General features: G+C 37.1%; 1 protein-coding gene across 7 annotated transcripts in view; it reads left to right on the top strand.

Moving 5' to 3' along the window:
- LOC306863022 (chromodomain-helicase-DNA-binding protein 3-like) overlaps positions 1 to 16749 on the top strand; it is a 49290-nt gene that overhangs the window by 15147 nt on the left and 17394 nt on the right. For 3 of the 7 annotated variants that reach the window (XM_079406166.1, XM_079406162.1, XM_079406167.1), the window contains 20 exons: positions 94 to 294; positions 518 to 655; positions 1478 to 1599; positions 1817 to 1990; positions 2161 to 2302; positions 2553 to 2684; positions 3258 to 3375; positions 4890 to 5014; positions 5198 to 5429; positions 5617 to 5786; positions 6726 to 6903; positions 8169 to 8255; positions 10713 to 10798; positions 11201 to 11334; positions 11460 to 11604; positions 12299 to 12464; positions 12555 to 12700; positions 14340 to 14574; positions 14669 to 14803; positions 15037 to 15165. In XM_079406166.1, the coding sequence (XP_079262292.1) occupies positions 94 to 294; positions 518 to 655; positions 1478 to 1599; positions 1817 to 1990; positions 2161 to 2302; positions 2553 to 2684; positions 3258 to 3375; positions 4890 to 5014; positions 5198 to 5429; positions 5617 to 5786; positions 6726 to 6903; positions 8169 to 8255; positions 10713 to 10798; positions 11201 to 11334; positions 11460 to 11604; positions 12299 to 12464; positions 12555 to 12700; positions 14340 to 14574; positions 14669 to 14803; positions 15037 to 15165 (2995 nt within the window). The remainder of the gene's footprint in view (positions 1 to 93; positions 295 to 517; positions 656 to 1477; positions 1600 to 1816; positions 1991 to 2160; positions 2303 to 2552; positions 2685 to 3257; positions 3376 to 4889; positions 5015 to 5197; positions 5430 to 5616; positions 5787 to 6725; positions 6904 to 8168; positions 8256 to 10712; positions 10799 to 11200; positions 11335 to 11459; positions 11605 to 12298; positions 12465 to 12554; positions 12701 to 14339; positions 14575 to 14668; positions 14804 to 15036; positions 15166 to 16749) is intronic. The other 4 variants (XM_079406168.1, XM_079406163.1, XM_079406165.1 and 1 more) reach the window with 3 other exon arrangements.

Raw genomic sequence — 16749 nt, 5'->3', positions numbered from 1 at the left:
TGTAAACTTTTAAACCTCATGTTAAATTTCTCTCTCCCCCCCTGTTCCTCTCTGTGTATCCTTCCATGTCTCTCTGTTCATTTCTCTCTCCAGGGACACACTAAAGGGCCATTCCTGGTGAGCGCACCGTTGTCCACAATCATTAACTGGGAGAGGGAGTTTGAGATGTGGGCTCCTGACTTCTACGTTGTCACGTACACCGGAGACAAGGACAGCCGAGCCATCATCCGTGAGAACGAATTCACCTTTGACGACACGGCGGTGAAGGGAGGAAAGAAAGCCTTCAAATTACGGGTGAGAAGGAGAGGAGATGAGCACTGGAAGGGGAAGGAATGACTGCTGATTGGAGAGGTGTAATGCAAAGATGGACAATGTGAGAAGGAAAATGAAGAGAAGTGTGGCAGAAAGAGAGGAGCCATAGTATGAGAGAAGAGGGAAAGGATGTCGTTTTGGTGCTATAGGAAGAAGTGATTTTACTCTAACCATTATTTTCATTTTCTACCTGTCATCCCTCCAGAGAGAAGCGCCCATTAAGTTCCACGTGTTGTTGACGTCCTATGAGCTTGTGACCATAGACCAGAACGTTCTCAAGTCCATTGACTGGGCCTGTCTTGTAGTGGATGAAGCCCACCGCCTCAAAAACAACCAGTCCAAGGTACACAACTTTTTTTTTTGTCCAAGTTTCGTTTGGTTTGAGAGAGTGTGTGTGTGTGTGTGTGTTTGGGTGATTCATCCAAATTTAATACAGGACAGGAAATAACTTCTTGGGTTCTTTGTAACACAGTAGATTGAGGAAGACAGAAATAAACCAGCAATTTTATAAACCATCGTAATAAAGCGGCTACATGTTTTCATTCAGTGAGTCATTATCTAAGAAAGAGTTTGGGGTTATTTGATAAAAAGAAGAAACCTCTTATGCACACATTTACTTGCATTTATTTGATCAAATGCAGTAATACAATAACAATTATTTGAATGATCTGTTTTGTACTTTAATATATTTTGATTAAAAAGCTGAATTTTCAACAGCCATTACTCCAGCTTTCTGTGTCACATGATCTGTTAAAAGTCATTCTAATAAGCTTATTTGTTGCTCAAGTATAATTTTTTTTATTAATATCAATACTGAAAACAGTTGTCTAATAAAATTGTAAAAACCGTGATACAAGAGCCCTTGCATAAAATCAATATTAATTACTTGAAAAAAAAACGTACTGACCCCGAACTTTTGAAGTGGTAGGATGATCTATATTAAGAGTAATCTACACATTCAGAAATTCCATTTCAAAATAATAAATTCACAACTGATTTTACTCCTAAATGCAAAAAGATATAAAATAGTTTGTGATTGGCAAGTCCTGCTCATCATGGTTTCATAATAAATCAATAGTAAGCACCTTGTATATTTCCAATGAAGTGAAATTCAGATTTTGTGTGTGTTTTATTAAAACTGAAGATGGTTGTTGTGGTGTGTTAGTTCTTCAGGAGACTCAATGACTACAAGATAGACCATAAGCTGCTGCTAACAGGAACTCCACTTCAGAACAATCTGGAAGAACTTTTCCACCTTCTGAACTTCCTGACGCCCAACCGCTTCAAGTACGACCATACGCATAAAAGCACATTTATATGCTTAGACTATAAAAGTGTCCCAAGAAGTATTTAGATGTATAATATTATATAATGCAATGATATCAATTTTTTGTGTGGCTGAAGTGTCCAGATAATTTTTGAGGCCACTGTATGTACACATCAACACATACACGTTTTAATAATCAAAATAATTTTACTACATTGCTTTAATTCTGTCCCTCAGTAATCTAGAGGGTTTTCTAGAGGAGTTTGCGGACATCTCAAAAGAGGACCAGATTAAGAAACTGCACGACCTGCTCGGCCCACACATGCTCCGGAGACTCAAAGCTGATGTGTTTAAGAACATGCCGGCCAAAACTGAGCTGATTGTCCGAGTGGAGCTCAGCCCCATGCAGAAGTAAGTCCTCAACATTGATTTCACAAACAAAATATGTTGACGTATTTATTATTATCTCAAGATAATCAGCTGTAGGAAGTAATACGAATATTTGATTTGTTGAAATAAATTTCTTACTATGCGTGCTAGCCTTTTTCATATGCTTTTGTGTGCACACTGTGTATAAACAGAAAATACTACAAGTTCATTCTGACGCGTAATTTTGAGGCGCTGAATTCTAAGGGAGGAGGGAACCAGGTGTCTCTGCTCAACATTATGATGGACCTAAAAAAGTGCTGCAACCACCCCTACCTCTTCCCCGTCGCTTCTGCCGTAAGAACACACACTGTATTTTTGACAGCAACAAAAAACTCTTTATGGTGCTTTCTTAGATTGGTGCTAAACTAACTTATGTAGTGTGAAATACTGCCACCTGCTGTCAGAAAATTTGATTCGAATGCTGTCAAAATGTTTAATATAATAGTTCATATGTTTAAGATAATAGTTAATAGTCGTGTTTAGTGTTTGACAAGGTTTTTTCATTGTGCACATGGGTATCATAGGCTGTCTTATTGTGTTACAGGAAGCTCCTAAAACACCAAGTGGAGCGTATGAAGGTGCAGGTCTCACTAAGGCTTCTGGGAAACTAATGCTGCTGCAGAAAATGCTCAGAAAACTGAAAGAGCAAGGCCACCGAGTGCTAGTGTTCTCTCAGGTACAAGCACACATGTAAATACTTTTACTTGGCTTGTGTTTTACACATAAGAAGCTGTACTGCACACAGATTCCCAAATTGTGGTTGTTTAGTGCCCCCAGATGGTGCAGAGCACATCTTTGGAAATGCGAAAATATTGCAAAATATGGTAAGACTTTATTTTAAGGTGTCCTTGCTACAAAAGTTACATGCACTTACTATTATAATAACAATAAATTACGCATAATTACATGCAAGTAACCCTAAGCCAAACCCTAACCATATAGTAAGTACATGTAGTTAATTAATATTGCTCAGTTCTTAAATGTATAATTGCACTGTAACAAGGACACCTTAAAATAAAGTGTAACCCAAAATATATAGCATAGGGTTTAAAATAGTTTACCATATTTTCAGCTCTGTTTTCAATTTGAATAGCTTTGTGTTTCGTATCATTACAATCTAATTTGGAGCTCATGGCAAGCTAGGTGTTACTTGGATGGTCTGATTTGATCAGATGTGGTACTTTGCATTCATTTTGATTTCATCACGTCTTACTATATCTTATTTAAACTTGCTCTGTTTCCCCCTCAGATGACCAAGATGTTGGATTTGCTGGAGGATTTCCTGGATTATGAGGGTTATAAATATGAGCGAATTGATGGAGGCGTCACTGGAGCTCTCCGACAGGAAGCCATCGACAGATTCAACGGTAAGAGCAGTGCACCAGATCTACATATTTTGTACATAAATTATCTAAGTAATATTACTGTAGTGTGTTTTGGAAACAGCTAGAGAATTAGCTAGAGTTGTGATCCTGTGGTGCTTCCAGGTGATATTTGTGACCCTGGACCACAAAATATATTTGAAGCAATAGCCAACAATATGGGTCAAAATTATTCATATTTCTTTTATGCCAAAAATCATTAGGACATTAAGTAAAGATCTTGTTCCATGAAGATATTTTGTAAATTTCTTATTGTAAATATATCAAAACTTAATTTTTGATTAGTAATATGCATTGCTAAGAACTTCATTTTGGACAACTTTAAAGGCGATTTTCTCAATATTTCGATTTTTATCAGATTCCATATTTTCAAATAGTTGCATCTCGGCCAAATATTGTCCTATCCTAACAAACCATACATTAATGGAAAGATTATTTATTCAGCTTTCAGATGATGTATAAATCTCAATTTCGAAAAATTGACCCTTATGGTTTTGTGGTCCAGGGTCACATATGATATGTGAAAAAGTATATTATTACATTAAGCATTAGGTGGTACTTAGATGGTCTGATTTGAAAAAAGGTGGTCTAAAATGTTTGAGAATCACTCATATAGAGATTAGGTTTTAATAGCTATTCAGATGTCATCACAGTGTCATATTTGCTCTCTCCTCTCTCTTCCCAGTCTAAATGTTGATGATAAATGTGAATTTAGAGAGACTATCTTTCTTTGTTTGTAAGACTTAATCCATTCTTGGAGCTATTGAGTCAGTTGTTTTCAGATGTGGAGGAAGGTCTACGCCAAATGCCGAATATCTTATCTTGATTCATTTTATTGTTTTGGTAAGCAAAACTTGCAGTTACAAGGGCAAAATTACTTGAGAACAGGCATGGTTGGGACGTCATATTTCTGTTTAAAGCATTTATAAAAGTCTGGAATCATTGTTGAATTTGAATGTTACAAAGTTTTGAAAGATATATAAACATTTGAACAACAGTGGTGTTATAAATATATATTTTGCATTGTGCTTTGGTGGGAGAGTTTATTTTGCTGTTTTGTGGTGTTGAGGTTGATTGATTGTTTTTTTTTAGTTTTTTCATAATTTGAATCATTGTGTTATTTGTTATAATGACTTGATGACTTTTTGGGTGGCCAAAATGCATGAGCAAATCTTAAATCACACAGTGAGCAATATTCATATAACTTTAAGGATTTTTTAAAATCCAAACGACAATGGTCGAACCCATTTTAACACCAAGTTTTTCCTCATCTTGACTTGTTTGGGACACATCCCGCATGCTTATTCATCGCTGTCATATATATAGAGTCATCTTGCTCACTGATAGCCACATAGATATATTTACATAATGGTATTTGCAATTTATGATAAACCATATTAACGGCTTAGCAAAATCTCTACTGGTGGACAGCCCATTGTTTCCAGATTATATTTTCATTAAAAATCTAAATCAAATTTCTCTCTCTGTCGGTCGCACAGCTCCTGGTGCGTGTCAGTTTTGTTTTCTTCTCTCTACACGAGCGGGCGGTCTGGGAATCAACTTGGCCACTGCGGACACAGTCGTCATCTTTGACTCTGACTGGAATCCTCACAATGACATTCAGGTAAATATAAAAAAGAGGAGTGTCTCATACAGTCCACGCCAGTGCTCACAGACATTCACTCTGCTTGGTTTGTTCTGGTATTTTCTTTGTCATGTGCCACCTAGTGGACAGTTTGAGTACAGACTCCTGAATCTGTGAGGTTTCAAAGCTAAAGAGATTTTGAATCTTATGTCTTTCTCTCAGGCCTTCAGCCGAGCTCACCGTATTGGTCAGGCCAATAAAGTGATGATATATCGTTTTGTGACTCGGGCCTCGGTGGAGGAACGAATCACTCAGGTGGCCAAAAGAAAGATGATGCTCACACACCTGGTGGTTCGGCCCGGTCTGGGCTCAAAAGCTGGATCCATGTCTAAACAAGAGCTGGACGACATCCTCAAGTTTGGCACGGAGGAGCTTTTCAAGGATGAGATTGAGGGTTGGATTGATAAATTAAATTGATTGATGTATAAAAGTAAACAAACCAGAAAATAATTTAGTCAGCTAATGAGTCTTTGTTTAAATGTAATAAAAAAAAAAACTTGCTCTGTAATGCATGATTGTGCCCAAAGTCTCTGCAATGCTTTATTATACTGAAGGTTCACCAGTTTGTTTCTTGTTTTCAGCAGGGGACAATAAGGATGATGACGGCAGCGTAATTCACTACGACAATGCTGCCATCGAGCGTTTGCTAGACCGCAGCCAGGACGCCACAGACGACTCTGACATGCAGAACATGAACGAGTATCTGAGCTCCTTCAAGGTGGCCCAATACACTGTCAGAGAAGATGACAAGGTGGGAGATGTGGAATATCCAAGAGTGAGGCTTTTAAGGAATTTGAAATCTGTCCAACATTTAATCGCCTCAACAATAATTCTGAAAAATGAGCCATAAAGGATGTTGTGATTTAACATCTATCGGAACACGTTTTTTATTTTTTATTTTAAGACTTAATGGAGGCCTCCGATATAATTAATAAAACTTTAACCTAAAATAATTTGCAAGGATGCTTTAAAATCAAAAGTGACAGTAGATACATTTATAATGTTGCAAAATATTTATAATTCAAATAAATGCTGTTCTTTTGAACTTTAGACAAAATTATTCAGCAGCACAACTGGTTTTAGCACTGATAATAATAAGAAAAGTTTCTTGCGTACCAAATTAGTGCAAAATTTGTAAATGTCTAAAGGATCATGTGACGCTGAAGACTGCAGTAATTGCTGCAGAAAATACAGTTTTGCCATAACAGGAATAAATTACAGTTATAAAATATTATAAAATACATTAAAATAGAAAAGATTTAAATAGTAATAATATTTCACAATATTACTAGTTTTACTGTATCTTTGATCAAATATATTTAGCCTTGGTGAGCATTAGAGACATAAAAAGGCATACTGACCGCAAACCTTTGAACAGTAGTGCAAAAAGAGACACAAAGATTTTTGACGCACAGTAATAGTATAGAGCTATAAATGTAACGTGTATAGCATGTCTCCGATAATTTAGTCTTGCAAGAATGTAATTACAAATATTTGAGTTATATTTATATTTGCATATAGATCTTTTCTGAAACTCTAGAGGATACTGAAGATTACCGGGGTTGTTTTTCAGGAGAAACATCTTAAAAGCAAGAGACTTGGTCTCCATTTTCTCTCCATAGAATATTATTGGTGTCTTTGAGAAACAAATGAGATATTAAGGAGATCTCATTTGTTGTTGTGTGTCCAGATAGAGGAGATTGAGAGAGAAATCATTAAGCAGGAAGAGAATGTGGATCCTGATTACTGGGAGAAACTCTTGAGGCATCACTATGAACAGCAGCAGGAAGATCTGGCCCGCAATCTCGGCAAAGGAAAGCGAGTCCGCAAACAGGTTAACTACAATGACGCGGCTCAGGAGGACCAAGGTACAGTTTTTTCAGCATAAGAATTTGAGTGAAAGGTTAAACAAATGAATATGAGTACTTTCTTTGTTGCTATTTATTTCAGTAACAACAGCACTTGAACTCCATGAATTTTGCAAGGTTTTTTTTTGTGGTAACTGAACTTTTTTGTAAAACCTGATGATTATGTTGTCCAGCATAATTTGAGAACAGTCCAAAGAGCATCTTATGCTTAAACGGAAGATCATCTGACTGTGTACAAAGGATGATCTATGTAACAAATTCGATCATTTGATTAATGAGTCATCTGGGGTATTTCTCCACTTTGTCAAAATGCTTCTTTGTTTTAAGTTTGTCAAGAATTTTGAATCCTAGATTTTCAGTGTGGTCTCAGATTTTTGCACCCCACTGTATTTTAATTAGCCCATTTTTCTCGCCTTTTATTACAATAAACCATATTTATGCTTGTCATATAAATGCAGCATATGATCTCAGTTGAATCTCCTAAATGACATCTTGTAGCAGCTTCATTTTTGGCATGTGGTTTACTACGTTACTTTTGATTGAGTGGGACAGAAAGACTATATCCCACACACTGCTGTTTTGGTCAGGTTAGAACCAAAAATGACTCAAAAATGGCTACATCCACAACACCCAGGGGATGCCAAAGTGTGGCAGCTTTTCATTTATGTGTCAAAAAAGAGAAAAACAAAATGGTCAGGAAAAGACATATAACAGAAATGAAAAAGGAGGTTTTCTCCAGAAAGGAACAATATAGAATTTTTGGTTTTCTGATGGCGCTTACGGCTGCATAATTACAGTAATAACTGAGATAAACTCTAGGTACACATACTTTTCTTTGTGTATCCAAGCAGCCTGACTTACAGGGTCATAATGTTGCAGCATCTCCTGCATAATATATTACATATGCACAGAAAACAGTCTGCTGGCCTTTTTAAACGTTTGACAGCAGCCTGTGCTTCAATAATTGACATTTGTGGGTTTTTATTTTGGTTTAAACAGCCCTCTCTGACAGCTGAATTTGAACAGAATGCTTATGCAGGGTTAGATACGTGGAGATACAGAACATTTTGTCACAAAAGAGCCAAATTTGAAACGATCACATCTGTCTTTTTTCCACTGGTGGAGAGGGTTGCCAAACTGATATATAAGATTTTGGTTGGCCTTTATTTGAAGTTTCTGGTGAATGAAAATTGTTTGACCACTGCTAAACATATTCTGTACTGTGGTTTATTACTGTCAGTGCTCTTTTCTATATGCTGTTACAGAGTGGCATGCTGACATTTCAGATAACCAATCAGAATACTCTGTGGGCTCAGAGGAGGAAGATGAGGACTTTGATGAGAGACCTGAGGGTGAGGAGCAAACAGACTCACTCTCAATAAATATTCACATATTGTTCTTAATAAAAATAAACATAATACAATGTTATAATTAAATATTATTATTATTATTATAAATCAACCAAACTTATTCTAAGTTATTTATAATTAGGTTGGAATAATGTTCAACTGAACTAAAAATAAACAATATGTTTACAGCGTTAATTAGTTTTGGTTATTGTTATTTCTACACATGATACAATTTTAACCTTTTAAGCTGTATAAATTGACATTAGTTAATGTATTATGAATGAAAAAGAACAATATTATTTTTATATTTTTATACACATATATATATACATTATATATATATATATATTTATACACTATTACACTTAAATTAATATTAATGTTAATTTATGCTGTAAAACATTGTTGTGTTGGAATGGAATATATATATAAATATATATATACACACACACACACACGTTGGTTTTTGTGGTTTATGGAGATTCTCCATAGGCGTAATGGTTTTTATACTGAACAAACTGTGTGTGCTATTGCCCTACACCAACCCTACACCTAAACTTAGCCCTCACAGGAGACTTTGTGCATTTTTAGATTTTCAAAAAAACACCATTTAGTATGTTTTTTTTTAAGCCTTTTGAATTACGGGGACATAGGCAGTGTCCTCATAAACCACCTTCATATTGTAATACCTCTGTCATACCCATGTCATTATACAAATTTGTGTCCTCATAAACCACATAAACATGCACACACACACACACTCACCGGCCACTTTATTAGGTACACCTTGCTAGTACCGGGTTGGACCCCCTTTTGCCTTCAGAACTGCCTTAATTCTTCGTGGCATAGATTCAACAAGGTGTTAGAAACATTCCTCAGAGATTTTGGTCCATATTGACATGATATCATGCAGTTGCTGCAGATTTGTCGGCTGCCCATCCATAATGAGAATTCCACCACATCCCTCATTCCACCACATCCCAAAGGTGCTCTATTGGATTGAGATATGGTGACTGTGGAGGCCATTTGAGTAAAGTGAACTCATTGTCATGGTCAAGAAACCAGTCTGAGATGATTTGAGCTTTGTGACATGGTTCATATCCTGCTGGAAGTAGCCATCAGAAGATGGGTACACTGTCGTCATAAAGGGATGGACATGGTCAGCAACAATATTCAGGTAGGCTGTGGCGTTTAAAGGATGCTCAATAGGTACTAAGGGGCCCCAAGTGTGCCAAGAAAATATCCCCCACACCATTACACCACCACCACCAGCCTGAACCGTTGAGACAAGGCAGGATGGATCCATGCTTTCATGTTCTTTACGCCAAATTCTGACCCCACCATCTGAATGTCGCAGCAGAAATCGAGACTCGTCAGACCAGGCAACGTTTTTCCAATCTTCTATTGTACAATTTTGGTGAGCCTGTGTGAACTGTAGTCACCGTTTCCTGTTCTTAGCTGACAGGAGCGGCACCCGGTGTGGTCTTCTGCTGCTGTAGCCCATCTGCTTCAGCGTTCGACATGTTGTGCGTTCAGAGATGGTATTCTGCATACCTTGGTTGTAACGAGTGGTTATTTGAGTTACTGTTGCCTTTCTATCATCTCTAACCAGTCTGCCCATTCTCATCTGACCTCTGACATCAACAAGGCATTTTCGTCACACAACTGCTGCTCACTGGATATTTTCTCTTTTTTGGACCATTCTCTGTAAACCGTAGAGATGGTTGTGCGTGAAAATCCTAGTAGATCAGCAGTTTTTGAAATACTCAGACCAGCCCGTCTGGCACCAACAACCATTCCACGTTCAAAGTCACTTAAATCCCCTTTCTTCCCCATTCATTGAACTTCAGCAAGTCGTCTTCACCACATCTAGATGCCTAAATGCCTTGAGTTGCTGCCATGTGATTGACTGATTAGCAATTTATGTTACCAAGCAATTGAACAGGTGTACCTAATAAAGTGGCCGGTGAGTGTATATGTGTGTGTGTGTGTGTGTAAATATATAAACCCCCTAAAGTATTAAACTATTAAAACAATTTCTGCATATACTATATACTATTATCAATATACTATTGTTTAAGTATTTAAAATGATTTAAAATTACATTAAAAACCGTTTGTGCTATGGACATTGCAACTTAAATTATGTAGTTCATTGAGGAGAGATGCTATTACTGTACTTACAGTAAGTGTTGCACATGCAAGCTTCACTCACAAATGTACAAATATAACTGCTAAGCCCCACATCTTTTTGCCCCTTTTAGACTTTAAGTAAGACATTTATTTGCTCCTTTTGGCACCTTGTTGGGACATCTTGAGGTTTTGTCAGGTTTTGCTATTCTTCTGGAGGCACATTCACAGTTTATGTATTGCAGCTGTTCAGGACAATGTATACTTCCTGTGCTGTGAGATGGACATGTTGAACTGATCTCTTGGCTGACTCTCCTCTCCCCTCGTCCAGGTCGCAGACAGTCACGCAGGCAGCTCCGAAACGAGAAGGATAAACCACTGCCACCCCTGTTGGCCAGAGTGGGCGGCAGCATTGAGGTATCGTGCAGCTATTCTTTACTTGTTCGTTTGTGTTGGCACAACTATTGTAAATGGCTATTAAAAGATGCATGCTTAGTGTAAAATCAACACATGCCTATTGGTCACAGTTTAATGTGATTTATAGTGTATTTTCCAAGTGTTTGCTTATCTGGAGGTTGCCTGCGTGTCCAGTATATACAGCGTCTCTGGATGTGTGCCTCTTATTATTAAATTGACTGACTTACAGCTGGAGATAACAGGGCTGCATTTTTCCAGTTTTGAGAATTGCCCAGTAACATTTCATAATGTCAATAAAAGCATGTCTGTTTGTTGTATAAGGCCTGATTAGAAAAAAACAATTTACATAAAAATGCAATCTGTCATCTTCTGCTTAATCGTGTGCCTGTGTGTGTTGGTCAGGTATTGGGCTTTAATACGCGCCAGAGAAAAGCCTTCCTGAATGCCATCATGAGATGGGGGATGCCAGCTCAGGACGCCTTTTCCTCCCAGTGGCTCGTGCGAGACCTCCGCGGCAAGAGTGAAAAAGAGTTCAAGTATGACTTTCTTTACCAGTAAATGTGTTTGGAAAATGTAATTTGATACAGAAGTGTGTAAACTTCAGACTTGGGCACTGCTAAGGAAACTTTTCTCTTTTCCATTGACTTTGTTTCTCTGGCAGGGCGTACGTGTCGCTCTTCATGAGGCACCTCTGTGAACCGGTGGCTGACGGTTCAGAGACGTTTGCTGACGGTGTCCCACGTGAGGGGCTCTGCAGGCAGCCGGTTCTCACGCGGATCGGGGTCATGTCTCTGGTAAAGAAGAAGGTCAGTGCGGATCTGCCACATTTCAGAGTGATAACAGGGTTTTGGGACGAAATCAAATCAAATATATAATTATATAGACTACCATTCAAAAGTTTACAAAAAATCAATTTCAAAAGTGTTCGCTTCTATTCATCAACAAATGCTGAAAAAAAATGTGTCATGGTTTCCACAAAAATATAGAGCAGCATAACTGTTATTCCAGTTTGGAGTAATGGCTGCTAAAAAAAAATTCAGGAATAAATTACATTTTAAAATACATTAAAATAGAAAATATTTTTCACAATTTTACAGTTTTTACTGTATTTTTGACATTTGACTGACCCCAAATTTTTAACTGGTAGTATAAGTTCTTAATATTAATCTTTTAATGATGCTTTACCATGCTACGCCTTATCTTTTATACACCTGATAAAATCATCTTGGCTACGTTTTAAGCACTACTGCTACAGCCATGCACATTCAGACAGACATCACGGACCATTGCATCATGTCTCATGCCATTTTTTAAGAGTCCTGTCCGGTTTTAAGTGTTAAAATAGTTCAATTGTATAATGTGTGTTGAACTCCCTGCATTCTTTTTTTTGTGCTCTACCTAGCTGTAATAGATTGATTGATTGACAGATTGACAGATTGATGCACACAAACACTTGAGTTACTGTATTGAAGAGGCAGGTGTGCTTTACATTGTGTGCAGGTGCAAGAGTTTGAGCACATTAATGGGAAATGGAGCATGCCTGAACTGAAGCCAGAGATTACTGTGGACTCCAAGAAATCTTCAAGAGCTTCTTCACCTGCCATTAAGACAGACACTCCCACACCAGAAATGAGCTGCAACAACACACCATGTACCTCCAAACCAGGTACAAACCCACCCAAAACCCTCATATTCCGCTCAAAGAGAGAATCTCTCACACACAAGAGACCTTACCTGCCGTAACCTGTTCCCACAGCCACTCCCTCTCCATCCGAAAAGAGCTTGAAAGAGGCGGAGAAAGACGAGTGTGAATCCCTGACAGAACCAGAAAGAGAGAGAGAGAAGGAAAAAGCAAAAGAAGGAAAGGAGGGGGAGAGCGTGGAAAGCACAGAACATGGAGAGGTAAGTGTGTGCGTGTTGTGAGGACCAAATGCAAAACCTGAAATCACCTGCATTGTGGAGAACATCCAACAAGGAAAACCGCTTAATAAATTATGTCTTAATGAAAATAAATGAAAGGTTTGTGCAGTGGTTAGGCTTAGGGGTTATAAAAGAGCATCATGCCTAATATAACAACAATAGAAGTAAGAGCAATAGAAAAACATAACCAGCATAATAAACAAACGTGTGTGTGTGTGTGTGTGTGTGTGTGTGTGTCAGGGTGTGGCAGGGATTATTTTATTATGTAGGTGTAGCAAAACGCTATGTGAACCTTTCTGTTTAAATCTGTTGTTTCAGAAAGTGTGGAGCAACATGTGTGTCTGTTTGCGTGTTTCATGGAGATAAAATTTCTGAAACCACATAGTAATCATGCGTCTAGGTTTTTCTGACAAGCTGCTTTTAGTGATGGCTCTAATGATCTGTTAAACATTATATAATGTAATATATAACTAAGTTATAATACATTTGGAGTGTGGCATAGACTACTGTTCAGAGGTTTGGGGTTGGTAAAATATGTATTTATGTATTTGTTATCTCTTGTGCCCCCCAAGGCTGCATTTATTTGATCGGAAATACAGTAATATGACATATTCTTACAATTTCAAATAACCTTTTTTAAATGTATTTTAAAATGTAATTAAAAATTTTTAAAATGTATTCCTGTGATGGTTTTTTTGAATAACAGTTAAGAACAGCATTTATTTGAAATAAAACTGAAAACAATTGCAACCTTTTGTTTCTCAAATATACACGACTTAAGTAATGCCATTTGGTATTCATCATAAAATAACAACTTCTTTTGATTGTACTTAAAAGCGATAGATGACCCAAAAATAATTTTGTCTTCGGTCTTCATCAGCTCACCCTCTTGTGGAACATAAAAGAAGATAATTTGAAAAATGTGTTGTTTTTGTCAATACAGTGGACATTAATGGGTACCAAAACGGTTTGGTCATCAACATTCTTCAAAGTATCTTTTGTGTTCCACGGAAGAAAGAAACTCATACAAGTTTGTAATGACATGAGGATGAGTACATTATAACAGAATTGACCTTTTGTGAAATATCGCTTCAATTTATTGCATGAAACAATAAATTGTCATAAGCCATATTTATAATTTCATTGTACATGTGTATGATATAATAATACATGTGAATAAAAGGCATTCTTTCGTTCAATCAGCATATCCCGATGGAAATCTAAAGTCCCAAATCTTCAACAAACTGGGTTTTTCAACCCCATACAAAGCACTTTTTGGACATTTTCTTTTTTCCTTTTCTTCTTTTGGTCATGTAATGCAAACCAGCTCTCTTCCAGGATGCCTGGAAAAGCAGGAAGCAAACAGTCCCAAGCCCTTCATTAGCAACTTTACTTAGCTAAACATCTGCTAAAATGTAATATAATGAACATCTGTTATAAAATAATTTTTATTTGATTTATTTGTTGCTTGATACAAAATGATTTTGTCTGGATACAACTTAAATGGCCATTCCGGAGTGCCTGAAGACGCTAGAAATGCCTCTGCAAGCATTTGTTTGTAAACAGTAACTTCATCTATATGACGCTCAAATAAAGAATGTGTTTCTTTCTCTTCTTCCAGTCTTCCACCACAGTGAAAGAGGGTGAAAAAGACCCTGTAACCAGTGAAAAAGCTCAGACATCCGAAAGTCCAACAAAAGCTTCTGATGACTCAAAAACAAAAGAAAGCCCTGCCATCTCTCAGTCTTCTCCAAAAGAAAAGAGTGAGAAAGAAAAACAAGAAGAGGAGAGCACTGAAAAAGAGGCCTCCCCAGAGAAAACGTCAGATTCTCCATCTGTTAAAGATGAGAGCAGAGGTAACTGCGGTAGCACATGGGGAAATCTGATTGGCTGTAGTGCCAGTCAGTAATTTTATTGTGATTTGTGGTTAATTGTTGTCTGTCATTACAGAGGCTTTGAAAGGGGACAAGGGAGAGAAAAGAGAAAAGGCTGGAGAAGAAAAAGAGAAAAGCGAACTGACGTTTCCTCTCACAGAAACAACAGAAAAGAAAGAGAAATTAGATCAACCCTCAGATGTCAAAAAAGGTGAATGTTACAATGCTACTCTTTCTTTCTTCGCATTTTGTATATTATAAATAGTTGCATAGTGAAGAATGAAAGACTATTGGACCAAAGTTTTTTATGCAATCTATCACATACATTCACAAAAACAGCACCTAAAGTCGATGGTGCAATCTTCAGTATCACTGTATATAGGGAATAAATAACGAAACTAAACATGATGTAAATATGTTTCTCTTTTTTCTATCGGGTCACAGAGGAAGTGAAGGGTGAAAAGGATGCTGTAAAGGAGGTCAGAGTGCAGAGGGAGGAGGTGCCCAAAGGTAACAGCAAACCCACAGAGCGCCCACGGTTTATGTTCAACATCGCAGACGGAGGATTCACAGGTAAATGCAATTAAAATGTTTAAAGCTGCTGTGTGCCGTTTTGTCTGTGTTGAAATACTTAATATGTTGAAGGTGTCTGTAAGCGTTCCCATTTATCTGCTCAGGGAGGTGCTCAGTGTCAATCACCTGAGCTGCTGAGATTTGACCAATCACATCAAGACAGTTCTGAATGGCTGTTAATGGCTGTTAACACCGCAAGAACTTGAACAGCTCTACCAAGCAGCAAATATATATATATTGGACTTCATTTCTAGATATTATCATATCGTGAGATTTTGATATCGTTACATCCCTAATATATATATGCACCACATTGGAAAAAAAATTACCAAATATTTCATATATTTCCTACATTGTCAATATCCATTACCATTACTTTGTCTATTCTGAAATATATTTAAGTATATATATTCATATATATATATAGATATATATGAAAATATATATTTTTTGCTGTTTGGCAAGACTTTCTTTAGCACTTTCATGAGCTTTAGGCAAAATGCACATCACACACATCTAATTTTTGAAAGGCAGTCAATGGAGTAATGGTGTAATTATGGCATCTGCCAGTAGGGGCTAACTGAACCATGTTTAGAAACATTATTTTTTAATTTTGTTTGGTGCTAATAGCACAGAAATGAGACCCTGCAGCTTTAAGGATGCGGTGTCAATAATTGTATTGCTAGTTCAATAGATTAGACAATAGACAATTAACTTAAAGTAACAATTGTGTCGCTTAAAAGTGGCTGGCCAACCTACTCTGCAACATTACGTAAAGGTGCTAGCTCATGTAAAATGAAGTATGTACTGTTATGATAAAACGCAATGGAACAGTGTGTTGTCGAGGTAACATGACAGTGTGGTCACATTCTGAAGAGAAGTTCAGCTTCTGTTGAGCGGTTTTACCAGGAACGGCAAGCGGTGATTTCATCTGTCAGTGGTTTGCAAAGGCTTCCCTTTGATTAGTTTCCATCGTTCACCACTGATTATTTCCTAAAATGCTGAAATACGTAAACCTATGATTTCATTCATTCTGCTTATATTCATGGGCAATCAGTATGCAAACGCACACTTGTGTGTTTATGTTTTGTGTGCAGATACTGGATAAGTGCATACATCAATATTTCTCTGCGAGACTAATACTATGAATAATAGGTATGTGGTAAGGGTGGATACTGTAATGGGAGTATTGGGAATATAAAAGGAGAGTTCAAGAGTAGGGGTGCCATTTTTCTCATCACAAATTCAGCAAAATTATTTGAAGATGATTGTAGACCAACACCAAATTATTTTTCATCTATTAGGAATCATCACCTGACAAATATCATCAAGGTGCAGGTCACTTGAAAAAAAATATTATTTGAGTTGTTTTTCTTCCATTTCAAACTGTTAACTACTCAGATATGCCACAATTGGTTAGCTAAATCATAAAATTCATTAGTAAATATTTTAATTAACGATGCATGTTGCATTGGTTATCGAGCAGATATTACAAGATTTCAAGGTCAATATTGCATATTTAAGTGTGCATGCTCATTTCTCATTTTTACATTTGCCATCATCTAATGCTCACTTAAAAACACA

This window comes from Barbus barbus, assembly GCF_936440315.1.
Source record: "Barbus barbus genome assembly, chromosome: 1".
Classification (NCBI taxonomy): domain Eukaryota; kingdom Metazoa; phylum Chordata; class Actinopteri; order Cypriniformes; family Cyprinidae; genus Barbus; species Barbus barbus.
Note: the sequence above shows the minus strand (reverse complement) of the source record. Positions and strands in the feature narration are given on the sequence as shown.